This window comes from Caloenas nicobarica, chromosome 10 (genome assembly GCF_036013445.1).
Source record: "Caloenas nicobarica isolate bCalNic1 chromosome 10, bCalNic1.hap1, whole genome shotgun sequence".
NCBI lineage: Eukaryota > Metazoa > Chordata > Aves > Columbiformes > Columbidae > Caloenas > Caloenas nicobarica.
The window spans coordinates 17,264,868-17,280,303 of record NC_088254.1 but is presented as its reverse complement, the minus strand read 5'-3'; the positions used below and the strand labels follow the sequence as shown (position 1 = coordinate 17,280,303).

The following is a 15,436-nucleotide window of genomic DNA, read 5'->3' as shown; positions in this document are numbered from 1 at the left end:
ACCTCCTTCAAAAGCTGGTGGTGTGCCGTTTCTGTAAATAAACCCTCGGGGGTGGAAGCAGCTACAGAGACAGGCTGGTGCCTGAGCGGGATGCAGCTATGAACAGGAACCGTGATGCTGTCAGGAAAAATTGTCCGAGACAGCTCTTGTTTCGGATCATGATAGTGACAGATGGAAAATGCCATCCCTTCTTCAAGGCCATCTTTTGTAAGGTGGCAGCCTAGACACAAGCCCTAGCACCTATTTGAACTAATACTTGGTATCCCAGGCCAGAGGCTTCAAGAGCAGCCCAGGGAGCCCCATCCTAGCTGGTAGGTGGTTCTGGTTGTTCCTCAGCAACACCAATTTTCCAAAAGGTTTCCAAGAAACTGAAGAAGTCTCTGAAGCAGAACTGCGCTGCAGCCATGGGGGAAGCGACCACTATATTCAGACCTTAAAACCCAGTGGGAATCCTTCAGGAGACAATGCTCATCCTCCCCCAGCATAACTGAACTCGGGGAGCAGAGCCTGGCCTTGATTTGGGTTGAAAGGCTGGGTGCAGAACTCCTCCCTGCAGGCAGTGTTTTGAGGACCGCTAGCAAGCACAGGGTCTTGCTCTGTGCTTACCCATCACCTCCTGACGCACCTGAGAAAACCCTTAATTAACTTGTACCCTGCGGGTAAGGGTTAACCTGCAGGATAAAATGAACAGAAAATCCACTGCCCGGATGAAATGAATTAAAAACTCAGGTCAATGACGAAATGAAGTTTCAGCAGTATCAGCTGCATTATTTAGTGATACAAATCAGAATAGCTGAAATAATGCAATTTCAGACCTTTTTAAAACAGCTTATCACAAAAGTGTGATACAAACACAAGCTGCTGTGGAGGTGCAAGTCCTTGACTGTCAGAAGCATATTATCAGTCTGCTACACACATCCTCCCCCCATTAATACGCATGAAAATACAGGTACAGATAATCAGAGCGAGTGCCCCAAAAGTGCTCCACGCTCATGTTGGTGCAGGCAAGGATGGGACCTGTCTGTGCTGGCAGGGCACAGCACGTATCCCTGCTCGAACGGGCATATCGCCATCCAGATTCATGCTAATGCTGACTCCAAAAGCTGGATCTGGAGTCAGAGTTGGGCTTTATCCCCAGGCTGGGCAAAGCCCAAACACCAAATCAAGCCACTATATCCAGACTAGATCGGTACCAGGTGGCTTGAACCTGGTTTTGGTGACTCGGTGCAAGCAATCAACACTGAGTCATGGATAAATAACTCTTTTCACCTCCAGGTCTTGAGCTCTGTGATGCCCTTTCAAATATACGTGGTACTCAACACCCGCAAGTTAAAGCATTTCCAAACAGACAGAAGAAGAGGAAAGTAACTGGGAAGAGGATTATCCAATTTCTTCCCCCTTTCCTTCTTTTGACAAAAAAAAAAAAAAGACTAGATCTTCTTCCTGATTAACCAGAACAAATTAACTGCCTTGGGGTCCTAGTGCAGACACACCACAGTTCAGGCACCATGTGCCTCAAGGGCAGAAAGTGTGAGAAGAATTGCTTATGCAAGGATTTATTTGTGGGATATCCACTGAGCTAATCCACACATGGCTTTATGAGGCATTTGTAATCCCCCACATCCTACCCCAGTCACAAACTTGTGTTATTTCCACCCCCTACACCCTTTGGTCATCATCCTTCACCTGAGTGCAAGACCACTGTCTGTAAACCTTCTGTGGGACCAGACAGGGAGGGCTTTAAGGCACGAGTCCCAGGGGGCAAATATCTTGGCGAAAAGATGAGCTGGGAGAGCTGTGAAAAAGAAACCAGCAGCTTAGGTTTGATGTGTACGATGGGTTAGAGAAAAGTGGAGCCCGTGGAGGGATGAAAAAGAATGGGGTGATGCGATCAAAGCGACAGGTTAGGAGAATAACCTACGCACATGTGTCCTGCATGGCTACAAGCAAGGCAAGGCTGATGGAAAGGATGCGGCACGATCAGGACACCAGGCGAGGAGGGACCAGGGGCGGGTTTCCACCACGGCTCATGGATGGGAGAGGCAGCCTCCGAGCAGCATTGCCCTGAAAATTCAGCAAAGGCTTAGATGTTGTTTGAGTGTGAGGACTCTGAGAGGCAAAGATGAATCCAACTTGTGCCCCACCAGGTTGCACTTCTGAGGATACGTGGCAGAGCTGCACTACCCAAGCTATGGACCCCGAGCAAAGCGATCGCTGTCGTGAAGAGCACGTGGGACCTGTCACGGCTATTTGGATGTTAAACCTAATGGGAGACCTAGCCAAGGAGCTGGAAGACTTATTGATTTTTTATTTTCTTTCAAGAAGCTCTTAACAAAATCTTATGGGATTAGAATTGGTTACTGCCAAGAGACCCTTGTGACGGACACAATGAGAAACACTAGACTAGCTTATGCAAGGCAAACTGAAACATGTCCATGAATTCTCCACAAGGAGTGATAGTCAAACCTCCAGATACAATTATTTTCCCTTGCTTCCTGCGTTTCGTGTTATTTCTCTGACAAAAGCCGCTTGGCAATAGGGATTACAAGGCTTTTTGGAGACACTAGCAGACGACTTATAAGGGGCTTGCTTGCTTCCCAGCCAGGAGACGAGCACCGCACTCGCCAGATGAATTGCTCAGGAGACATTTTATAGAATCGCTGCAAAGTGAGTCATGCGCCCCCAAAACACATGGCACCGTCCCCGTCCCCATGCGCTGGCTCCCTGCCACGGCACAACTTTCCTCCCCAGCCTTAGGTAGTGACTCGGCTTCCTCTCAGCTCCTTCATCGAAATGCTGGTGTTTCTCTCCCCTCCTGGCATGAAGATGGGGAGTTTAACCATGTAAGACAAGCCTCCATCCTATTGCACAGATTATCCAGAACCATCAACACGAAAAGCTATCAGCAAAAATTTAAGGCACCCTCACAGCTAGGAAGGTGATGTCTCAAATGATGCTGTTAAGGGCAACGAAATCAAATGGCTTTTACTTATCTCGGCAATGCACAGTCTACAGATGCCCCAAATGCACTGAAAATTATAGGAAAAAATGCTCGATTGCCACTGAAATGCATTCTTGTCTGGGGGAAAGCAGAGCAGGACGATGAATACCGTGGTTCAAGGAGGAGTCAAGAATTACAAATGTATTTCACTGAAAGTGAAGGAAGAAAAGGCAAAGCTTTTGTAACTGAATTGAAGTTGGCTAAGATAACATTAGTCTTTGTAGAAAGCGCTATTCCTTGAAAAAAAAAATATATAAAAGAATGTCTTGGCTGAAAGAGTTCCCCTGTTTCTTTGTGATTTCCAAATCAACTCAGGATAGATTACAAAGGATAGTTTTAACCAGCAAACAAGACGGGACATCTCTGCACCTGCAGCCCGCGGTAGCACAGCGGGGTGCTCTGTGGGGCTTTGTGGATTACCGATTCTCTGCTGCAGGCTACATGCCACAAAATGTATTTGTTTCACAAATCTCAGATCCATCAAAGAGAAGCATAGTGCTATGAACCACTATGATCCTCAGAGAGAGCTGGAGAAAGTCACTGGTGACTATATTCCTGTAAGAGCAAGGAGCTCATCAAGTAAAAATATATGATCATAGGAATTAGACAGTGTCATGGAATATGAATAAACTTCTAGTGATTATGGTCAGTTTGACCTGATGAAAGACTCCTTCCTCATCCCAAACTACATCATATGAATTGCCCTGAGCAGATGGCCAAGACAACCCTATAGGTACCTGAGAGACTTCCTATATAGCACCAAGAGCATCAGCGCACCCCCTCCCTCAGCTGTGGCCAGCGCGTTCAATACTGTCCGAATGACTTAAATTCACCCGAGTCCAAACCCTTTGCCACTGAGGAAAGGGTTAACGTTGGGTTTAGCCTTCCCCCAGAAGAGCACGGCCCTTTGGGTGGTCTCTGTAAAGCTCCTTGGCCAGGCCACAACGCACTGGGCAGGCGCTGAGCGCTCCCATCAGTTCTGGCTTTCTGAGGGGGCTGCAGTTTTAATTATATTAATCGTTAATTAGTAGGCCTCCTGGTTTTCCTGCTGCTAAGTGTGAGAGCCAGGAGGGTAGGTCAGGCAGCAGCTCCTTTGGCTTAGAGGGCAACCCCTGATGAGGATCAGCCCTGGTTTCTGCAATTATAATTGAATTAGTGCTGCCTCCGTGCAGCCGTGATCCACCTTTCTGCATTGCCCCACAGCACGGTGACCAGCCCGAAGCACAGGGTCGAGGTCTCGCCGGTAGCTCAGACCGGGTACTTAGAGCCCACCATCAGCATCAGTCAGCATCCCACCACGTGCTGGTACCACATCCACCCCAGACACCCAGCAACAGTGGCCACTTCACTCTCCCGCTGGTCTGACTGGCTGCATCCCTCTGAGCCCTGGGAGGTTTTCAGAAGCCCAAACCCATGTGCCTTGCACAGGACCCCATTAAAACCCACAGGACACTAACACGTGCAAAAGGAAGACACTGCTCTGGCCCACATGGGAGAGGGTGCATCGCTCCATGCACCGAGAGACAGTGCTGAACCCACGGCCTTGTCCCAAAATCCCTACATCCCCCCCAGCCAGGCAGGACCTGCTCTGTGGAAGATGCTCAGGCACAACCAGAGTTCCAGCCAGCACGGCTGGACCGCAGGGCTGCAGCACAGGAGGGCCAGGAAAGTTCCGCGAGTTGGAAGATAAGCTCAGCAGTAGAGCTTATCGAGGCATCCTCCTCCTCTCCCGCGGGAAAGCGATGCCCAGCCCTTGCCAATCCCCCTGCAAAGCTTCCTACGGGAACTTTCTGGCACCGGGAACGGTTGCCAGCACAGGATTAGCAGCCTGTTGATTTAAAGGGCTTATTATAGGAGCTTAATTCTATTTTGACAGATGAAAGTAAGTCAATTACAGCTAGAAATAGCTCAGAATTTGGGTTATGTGTTTTGTGTGGGTTTTTTTTCCCCTCCCTCCCTTTCTGTGAGCTGTGGTGTCATTTCCTTCCCTTTCTTTACCTCAAAGCCAACTGTTTTTCTGTTAAGATGCCCCTCTGGCCCAGAGAAGCCTCACACATGAGCACTTGGGGCAGATGTGGTTCTTCTTGCCCGTTATTGCTGCCTGTGATGCACCACAGCACCACTCTGCTCACCCCAGCCCACCCAACCGCCTCCAGAGCCACCCTCACACCCCGCTCCCCACGGCACCCCCTTGGGTTTGCTCCTGTGGGAAACGACCCCCAAAATCTGTCCTGTGCCCACTGACACAGAACGCAGGCTGTGACAGAGCAACACCCATCAGGGACCAACTGACCCGAGGAGTTCAGGCTCAGAGGTGCGTGGGGGAAGAAGTGCTCAAAGCAATCAAAAAACCATTAATGCTGAGGCTTAGAGGTGGAAGCACCAGCTATGTGAGTGAATTCCCAGCTCGGGAGATCAACAGGGTCTAGCCAGGGTTAAAGAGGACAACTATTGCCACTAAGCCATCTCCAGCGTAAGCCACCACCAGCCTAAACTCCCTAAATGAATGATGACTCTCCCTAGAGAAATAAAGCAAGAAACCAAGAGCCCCAACCTATTTACAGGGAAGTCTCACCCCCAGAGATCTCTTTCTTTTATAACTCCCCCATCCCCACCATACCTGTGTCTCCCACACACCTGAAGTTGCAACGAGAGAGCAGAAAGACCTTTTCCTCCTCTCCCAGTAAGACCATTCGTCACCATCTAGTGCTATTTCTCTGATCAGCAAGACCAGACCATGCCAGTCCTTTCCTTGTCTTGGCTGGTCAATTAAAGTGAGCAATGCAACTAGTACCATCACAGGAACTTACAGGCTACACATGAACAACCCCGGTCCTCTGCCACTGCCAAGCCCGTTCAGGCTGCCACGAGCTTCTTGACCTAAAGGGCTGTGTGAGACTTGCATGTGTCACTCAAGCACAAGGTGACAAACCTCACTGCTAGCTCATCACACACAGGTTTCTCCACGGAAAGCTCTAACCACAGGTTGGGAGTCATGGTGACATCCAGGCTTACAGCCAGGAAAGCACTGGAAGCGTTAGGCTTGCTATATCATGTGGCTAAAAGAGCTCGAAGAGCAGAGTGGGGAGCCCCTGCTTGGGAGGTGGTCCGCAGTTCTCATCTAGGGACCAGCCACCACCTCTGGAGTCCTCATGGTCTGCAGAAAGAAACAGCTCGCGCCTCCAGCACAAACCCATCCATCGCTCTCCAGCTCAGGAGACTCACGAACTCCTGGCTACCCGCACACCAGAAACATTCTCACCCTCGGACAGCATGCAGCAGGCGCAGCGAGGGGTAGGCAGTCCTGACGTTGATGTGATGCTTCAGGATGAGCTCGTTCACCCACTCCACTCGCTCCTTGCCGCCCTTGGCCATGAACGCCGGGATCCAGAGGATGCTGCCGTTGAGGCTATGGAGGCGTTGCAGCAGCTTCTCCCTCCACGTCTCGTTCACCAGGTCCTCGAAGGCCCGTTGGATGACCGAGGGGTTCATAGTCACCAGGTCTGTCTTCAGGCCCACGTCCTGTGAGTACTCCTGGACAGGGGCCAGATTGCACCTGCGAGGGGAAACATCAAACAGCCCTTTAAAAAGGACATAGAGAGGGCACTGACAAATGTGAGGGGTGTTTGATGCCAAAAGCCAGAGCCACTGACAGATGTGCCCATTCGCCCTCACTTTTGGGAGGAGGAGGAGGGAGAATGAGTCTCTGCAATAAATTAGAGTGGCTCTGACCTGGTAATGATGAACCGCCCTAATGTAAGGCCATCATTCCTCAACGTGCTGGCATGTGCATGCATATTCCTGTGGGGCAACGCTAATAATGGACATAACTTTGGTGTCTGGTGGGTGGGTTTGTATGAATCGGTATCTCTTCTGGTGCGGTTCAAAAATAACGCGTAGCAACAAACCTCCCGTCTTTGCTGCCACGGCAGATTTGAAATGTAATGGCCTTTCCCACGCAAGTAAAGCTCTCGCCTCGATTCTAGCCTTGCTGGGGTAATATTATCCCAATTCCCTTTTCTCCTCCTGGTGAGTCTCTGCTAACAGCAGACGTGGTGACATCGGCAGTGATGATGACACCAGCGGGAGGTGGATGCCAGGATATGATCTCCGTAGGGTTTGGCTGTCTGGAGGCTGTGACCTTCAAAAAACATCTTTTTCTGTAGTATTAATTGGTGTCTCACGCTGTGCACGTGGATACAGACTCACATGGTCCCCCAGGAGCTCTCTGCCATGAGCTCCTGTGCCGCACCAGGGATGAAGGCTGCGGGAAAAACTGCCAGCAAATCACCCTCGTTATACGGTGGTTTGTTACAGCTCCTCGAGGGGGGACACGCAGCCCTCGATCCATGGCTGTGCCATGCACGTGGTGCTGGGTAAATGGCACTGGGGACCAGCTGACAGGGCGACGCAGAGAGATGCTCACCTGGTGCGGTGAAAACCAGAGGGTACCCGTGTGTTCACACACTGCGTGCTCTCCTGCAGCGTTTTACAGTGAACTTACAGTATTTAACGAGCAGGAATTGCATCCTAACCATCTGCCTCGATAATCAGCTATTGCTACTGTTTTCCCTGCTTTACAGATGAGGAGACTAAGGGAATGGTATAAAGAAAATGCAGCTACTGGCAGATAGGACTCTTTTGATCCATTCACTGAAAATAAACATTGGATCTGAAGGGCAAAGCTGTATCCTGGACACAGAGCCCACTTCCAGTCATTGCCAACTCCACTGAAAAGGCTGCGTGGATGGAGCAAACCTTCCTCAGGAAGATGCAGTACAAGCGGTGGCTCAGATAACCTATGGTGGGAAGAGCACATCCATGCCCAGATCTGCACTAGTGCACATGGCCGGGGAGAAGTCACTCAAAATCCCAATTCTTACATCCAGAAAAGCTTTTCTCCTGCAACTTTGCTGCCTGACATGAAAGTCCCTCCTTAAACTTTGCCAGAACTGCAATAAGCAATTTTTCCCTTTGCTCACTCTGGTTACACTTAAGGATGCAAATGATAATGCTCCATCCTTCGTGGATAGAGCAGCTGGGCTTGAGTGGGGGCAGAGGTGACACTATCCTCGTTCCCACGTCACACCGGGGACTACCTCTGTGAGCCACTGATGGGCTGGCCTGTCTTCATAATAGACTCGCCAGAAAGAAAATGTCTGCACATACATAAATCATCAGCGGATACCTACAGCCCCTCAGCTAACAGAGGTACACGGGTGTTGGGGATGGGAGGGCAGATGTGCTCCTCCTCTCCACTTCAAGCATCTTCTGCAGCAAATGCGCTGTGTGCCCCAGTGGAGGTCAGAATCTGCGGCTGCAGGTCCATAGGCCAGTTCATCGGTGGGGACAATGGTGCTAGGGATGGAGTGGTTACAGGGGAGCATCAGACTCTGGCGTGCACAAGTTTGGTGCCGGGGCACGGTGTGGCACAGCTGGTGCTTGAGACCAGTGACAGGACCTGAGGGAATGGCAGGAAGATGTGCCGGGGGGGTTTAGATTGGATATTAGGAAAATGTTCTTCACCCAGAGAGTGGTGGAGCACTGGAACAGGCTCCCCAGGGAGGTTTCATGGCCCCAACTCTGACAGTGTTCAAAAAGCAACCGGACAACCACCTCAGACACACGATGTGAATTTTGGGGTTGCCCTATGCAGGACAGGAGTTGGACTCAATGAGCCTTGTGAGTCCCTTCCAACTCGGGACATTCTATGATTCTATGACTTGGGGACGGATCGAGCTTTTGTCCGTGGGGAAGTCCAGGACTGGCTTTATTTACAAGAGGGTACATATGAGGGAAAAGGGGAGGGAGTGCTTGGGTCTGGGAGTGCTGGGGGTTAGCGGTGCCATGGGAGGTTTAACAGCGCGCTGTGAGAACACACGGGGTGCATTTGCGAGGACTTGGTGGTTGGTAGAAGAGCCCGCAGCAGGACGTTCGCACCGGTGAACTCTACACGTGCACGTGGGGCTGCAAGGCTGCACCACATGGACTGCGACTCCAGCTCCTTTCCACCTCTCTGAACCCTCTCCAAACCTCCCCAGCCCCTACCTTATCACGAAGCTGTGGGCATCAATCTCGGGGCCGCAGCCGCTGCTGAGCAGGACCCCCGAGTTGCCCACGATGGCGCAGGTGGGGAACTGCTTGCCCTTGAGGGGCGAGGTGCGGGGCAGCAGCTCGTACAGGTTCTGCGAGACGTTCATGGTGCTGTCCCTGTCAAAGACGTAGTGGATGATGTCCCCCGGCTTCAGCGTCCCCTTCAGCACCGAAATGTCCTTCTCCGCATCCAGGAACTTCAGGATCTGTTTCCTGAGGACAGGGAAGAAAACAGCCCCATTAGGTGAGGTACGGAGATAATTTGGGTCATACGTAAGACAAGCCTTGCCTCCTGCCTGCTCTCGCTCTGTGGCCAGTCCCAGCTGACTGATGCTCTCCAAGAACAACTTTCAAACAGGTATCTCCACAACGCCTGCTCCTTCTCCGCCCATCCCTTCCCGGGGCAGACTAGCACGGCCAGCCCACCATTAGTGGGGGGTCCCTGCATTTACCCTGAGTAGAAACTCCTTCCCCACTCCAGGACCCATCACCAGTGCACACCAGGTGCACTTGGCCAGGAAAATGGGGGCTCAAGCGCTCCTTGTTTTGTTGTTGCAAGGCCAGCTGGTTCAGCCAGGAATTCATTTCCAAGCGATCGCTTACAGATATGAAGCCTAGCTCAGCAGGAGATAAGCCTTTTATTTCTTTCTTGACTTCTTTAGATGATATACAGAGGCAATTTGCCAGCTTGCACTGGAGAGGACCAAATCTGTCTCTTGTCCTATAGGTAATTACCAGTACCTGATCTTCAAAGAGAGTGTCTGGTTGTGTCTCCATTTGGATGAGGCTGGTTTAATGTTGTGCTTAATGCTTTCATTACTTCTGTCAACAACAGCTGGAGACGAAGAGTCATTTATTACTATTTCAGCTCTAGAGAAATGAAAGACAGGGTGAGAGAGAGAGACAGGATCCGTTAGCATCCCAATGGCACTTCTAATCACTGTCTTCGGCTCTGGCTGCTGGAATTCAAACTTCATCAGAAAAGCAAAATTGTAGTTATTAGTTAAACAAGAACTGAAAGCCTGTTTGTATTCTGCCACACTCAAGCAGACAGACATAAATCCTTAAATACCTGCTTGCTTACACGAACACAGACTTACAGCCAGGCACAGCTCTACACAAAGCATAATCTTACGCATCTAGCTGTTGAAATGCATGCACACAAAACCACAAGCAGGCTCTGCAAAGACAGACTCACAGACAAGACACCCCAGAGCCCTGGGGAGCCCCCAAAATTCACTGAGACATGTCCTACGTGGGCAGCCAAGGCTGCCGACCTGCTGCCCGCTGGTCGCACATGAGCAGCCCAAAGTGGAGCCAGCTCAGCTCCTGCAGCGAGTTAAAATCCTCATCAGAGAAGTGCAAACTTCACTTCAGCCAAAGGAGAAATCAATTTATCTGAGCTGCTGAGTGCTGCTTGTGACATCGGCCTATGAGCATCCCGTACCAAACAGGGAGAGGCTGGCTCGCTGTTAACTTTTTTTCCCATTTTAGAAGAGAGCACAAGGATTTCAGCATCTGTGTCGGCTGCTCCAGACCCAGAAATGAGCAGGGGGACAGGCAACAGCTAGATGCTGTGGTTTGGAAGTGATCACTGGGACACCCCAGCTTTTAATCCCTGCACTAAGCAGCAAATCAGCCCCAGCACTTCAGTGCCATTTACATCAAATGGCATGAATTAAGGGAGCCTCTGAATATTTGATTCCAGCCAGCCGCCCTCCAAAGAGAATACCCAAGCATCTCATCCAGAAGCTGCACGTGTGTCTGCAGCCCCGAAAAAACCTTCACACTTCAGAGCGCTCTGAAAAATACACAGCCGAAGCACTCGCTATCAGCTAAAGGGAACGTCCCCCTTCAGTGCAAAGGGTTTTTTCGAGCTGGGAAATGGTTTGTAAATAAATACACTAATAAAAAGCACATAAACCTCAAGGAGGGAGAAGAGCGAGAGATGGGACAGAGCTGGTGGCCCAGGCTCATGGGCAACGTCCAGCTCCCAGAAGCACATCTCCAGCCCCGGGAAGGAGCTCCCAGGACACACTGTGGCGCACACTAGGTAGCCTTTCAGAAAAGCAAGGAAATATGTTTAAAAATGCTGGCCGCCAGTGTCCTTGTGTGTATTTGTACAGTAACCCTCCAGAAGCTGCCAGTCGAGACCTCTGGATTTGTTTGCATCTTGCATTTTGCCGTATCACCTCATGTCTTGCAAAGCTTACTTCTGAGGGGTCAAAAATCATAACAGGAATAGGGCAATGAAACCTTGGGAATTACTACGATTTTTTTGGTTTTGGCCGTTTTCTGTGTTTTGATCACTTGTGATGACCTCACAGGATGACATCATCCTTCCTTTCTAGCTTTGCAACCGTGTCACTTGGTAACGGTGGTCTGGCATGAAATTATTGTAAAAATAACAGAGAGACACTGAATGAAGCTGTGATGCCACAAAATGACTCTGCAATGGAGCAACATTACTGAAGTGCATTCTGACAAAAACTGAATGAAATTCTGATGTCAAAGACAGCAATCCCTCTTCTAATAGCACATACTAAAACTATGAAAGTAGCAACTCTATCACTGACTTATTTTCACAATAAGTAACTCTCTCTCATTCTCTCAATCACCGCAACTTGCAGATCCTTGGTTATTTGGAAATGATTATTGCACTGTGCTGGGGGAAGAAGGGGGAGAAACGATTAAGAAAATGCAAAGCAGAACTGAAAAGAAACAGATACATTTGCTAAATAAGAACAGCACTATCCAGCAAAGAGGAGAAGCAGATTAATAGCTGCCTTACAGCAAAAACAAATGAACACAAAATCTAATTTACAAACCTATTAGATTTGCTATGTAAGCTGTTCACAGCTGATCTGATTGTACCTCTGCCTCCAGAACTCCTGCAAGACAAAGGAAATGCATTATTTATAAACCCAGCTCCTCTTTGCCAAGCATTGTTCAACAGTCAAGAGATCCTGCTCTGAAGGGCTCCGAATAGAGACACCGCTGCACCATTCGCATCCCACCCCGTCCAGAAGGGAGATGTCCTGGTGTCTGTCAAGGGCTTTTCACATCCATTGTCATTGCTGCCCTACCGCGACCGTAAAATCATTCTGGCAAAAAAAGCTCCTAACCAACCCAATTAATAATACCTGCGCATCTAACCAGCCATCAAAGACATCTGGTCTCTGTCATCAAAGCAGCATGCAGTCTACAGGTTGCATTAAATACATCTCTACTTTGATTTTATGAGTCAGGTGTCAGCAGTGCACAGAGAAGGTCTCCTCCATCTCCAGGTTGCCAAGGGACCTCCGTGTCCTTCTCAGGTGGGGACTGACCTGAATGATCTGGTCAGGATTCCTACCACTGTCTTCGTCTTGGCCCTTTGGTTCAGACCACTCAACACCTCTATTTTACCCAGACCGAGCCACCAGCCTCCTGGGTGACTTGTGGAGACCCCATCCTCACAGCGCACCTCCTCCCGGCTCCCAGTGTCCCAGGCCAGACCCTTCCCGCCCGCTCCGATCCCATGAGTGCCCTGCAGCCCCTGACGCCACGAGACCAACACAGCGCAGTCACTTGCATGCTGGCACCAAGACCTCAAGTCACAGCCTTGTCACTCCCATGGCCTGACACCACCGCACAAGGACGGGTGCCAGACCTGCCTGAGCGAGACCTGTGGGAATGAAGAGCCAACGTTTCCAGCACCAGGTGCTAGATTGATGCTATAATGAAGAACAGGTGGGACCTAGCCCCTTCAGCAACCAATGCCACTCATACGACCTGTCAATCCTCAGTTAAACATAAAGACACACAAGTATTGGTCTGCATCTAGTTGGCTGCAGAGCTCCTTCTTGCTTTAGGCTGCTATTTTCAAAAGGATCACAAAGAACCAGTCGCCTATTTTGTGATGCTTAGTGGGAGCTGGGCTCCCAGTCAAACACACATATCCATTGCTCTGTTTTAGTGCTTCCATTGCACAGGGATCCAAATGAACACACTCACAAAGAAAACCAAATCCTCTTCCAGCAGAAATATTGTTACCTAGAAATAAACACCTTAATGAAAAATGTATCTCAGGAGCACGTATTTCTGCCAGCCCTGAAAAAATCCCAAATGCATTAGACATAAATGAACAAGAAATAGAGCGCGTGACTGTTTGGTGCCATCAAAAAAGATATTCAGACTTGTGCGACGTGATGTAAATCCCTTCGTTAGGCTGAGCACAGCTCTCAGCACCGCCTAACATCAAACCCTGGGAAATGCCATGACGGTTGTCCCATCCCTCCCTCGTGCTGGAGACCATCTACGGCCAAGTCAGAGCGACTCCTGCTCCGACACTCTCCTCTGACAAACCTGAGAGTCAGCGAGCTTCTTCATTTTTTGGTGCATCAAGGGAACAGCAGAACTAGCTTATTCCTAGAGCCTACTGGCATTTAACAAGCCTCTGCTTTAATGGGGCTCACGGCGGGGTGTGGGAGCAGGCTGGATTAGCGTGCAAACCACGCGTACTTGCCGAGACGTCTCCTCTGAAGGAGCCTTCCAAATGGGATTCACACTCCTTCACACTTGCTGTAAGACAGATATAGGGACTGGATTAAGGGCTTAGAAAAGGAAATGCTGCTCCCTGAGTAAGTGCTGGTTCACAATCTCTGCGAAAGGGGAAAAAAAAAATCAGAGACATTAGGAAGTGGAGAAGACCTGTTAGCTCCCAGCTCATCCATGTTTTGCAGCTGTGGCAGGACTGATTCGAAGCATCACAACGTATTATTCAAATGCATTTATCCAGTCTAGCTTTACATGCCCTCAGCAACAGGTCTGTGCATGTCTCCTCCTGAAATTAAGGCAAACATTAGGGCTAGCGATGATGGATGTGAGGAAGACAAGTTGAAAGCACATCTCCCAGCTCACGGTGTGCAGGGATGGTGGGGAAGGGGTTCGTCTGCCCAGATCCCCTGCTGAGCAGCCCCTCAAGGCTTGTTTCGGAGGTTATTCATTCTCCCCTACGCACTGGGAAAAGCAAAAGTTTGAAAAATATTGTAATGCAAACAGAGCACGAAGTGTTCTGCTGTCATATATGAGCACGGAGGAGGTGGAGGAGCAAGCAGGGCTCTGCTAGTCATCTTCTCGTGCCTTGCTCCATGGCACTGCACTTTGCTGGCCACAGCCACTGCTGCAGGGCAGCATTTGGCCCAGCAGCATCCAAGATGCTCTTAGTGGACACCTGAGATGCTGGCAGAGACACTGCTCCCTGGACCAGGCTTGGTTTCTCTCTCCAAGCCACAGAGATTGCCTGAAGCTGGGACATGAAACCTGGCTGAAGGTCTCAGTTGGTTTAATGAATCCTAAAATACTCCTGTGGCTTCAAAACCATCGGCCTTTTGGCCCTTTGTGTCCTACACCGCAACTTTTGGGCATCTTCCCTACAGCCTCCCTTTGTACAGTCGAAGACAACATGCGCTGTGAATATGGTTCCATGGGGTGCATTGCCCTGTCCAGCCACCCTGCTCGGCTCAGCCCACCGGTGGGTACCAGCCCAGCAAACCAGCTGCTCAGAACGCCCATATTTTAGCCAGACAGGGTATTTTCCAAGGTCTGCCATACCACATTACCAACACAAGCAAGGCAATATCGCTGCACTGCTTCACTTCCCCCACCTGGGAAGAGGAAAACATTAAGAAAGGGAAGGAACTAATTAAGAGGCACATGTTAAAAAATAATGTCAGCCCATTTTATTATACCTTGCTGACCTGGAGTTTCAAATCTCTTGGCTTCAAAAGGCGAAGACCAACCTCGATTAAAATTGTACAGTTAGGCATTGATTTTGAAAAGCTTTCTAGCACTACACCGTGTTGAGATTGAATTGCCTTATTAATCTGGTTGTTATCAGTTTCATTGTATAGCCAGCTCCACAAAGTACCAACCTGCTTCCTAATCCTATTATTTACAAAACGCTCTTCTTTTGACTTCTGTTGGGATGTTTTCCAGTGATAAGTCGCATCTATATGTGCTAATGCCAAATGACTGGCTTATGCCATCCTTTCTCATTTTTGCTTTGAGATTTTCAAGCTGAATTTCGACTATCTAAGATATTATATAGGTCAAAACATTCTGTGCTCAGATGTAAAGTGACACTGATTCATATATCAGAGGATAAAGAGAAAAATTATCTTATGGTTCAGGTCCAAATTTTCTTGGATGAATAATTTCTGACAAATCAGGTATGCAAAGACTTTTCTATTCACCCACTATGAATGGGCTGTTTAGGGTTTTTGCTTTATTTTTCATTGTTTCCCACTTCTTAAATGATTCTCTTAATTGTTGCTAGGTACAGTTCGGTCTTGCTTCGAG

The 15,436-nt window shown here is 49.4% G+C and overlaps 1 protein-coding gene across 1 annotated transcript in view; it reads right to left on the bottom strand.

The window, feature by feature from the left end:
* Window positions 1-15,436, bottom strand: part of ST8SIA2 (ST8 alpha-N-acetyl-neuraminide alpha-2,8-sialyltransferase 2) — a 30,827-nt gene that overhangs the window by 3,662 nt on the left and 11,729 nt on the right. The window contains exons 2-5 of the mRNA XM_065642086.1: window positions 11,923-11,985; window positions 9,836-9,964; window positions 9,050-9,307; window positions 6,264-6,557 (exon numbers count right to left, since the gene is read on the bottom strand). Of these exons, the coding sequence (XP_065498158.1) occupies window positions 6,264-6,557; window positions 9,050-9,307; window positions 9,836-9,964; window positions 11,923-11,985 (744 nt within the window). The remainder of the gene's footprint in view (window positions 1-6,263; window positions 6,558-9,049; window positions 9,308-9,835; window positions 9,965-11,922; window positions 11,986-15,436) is intronic.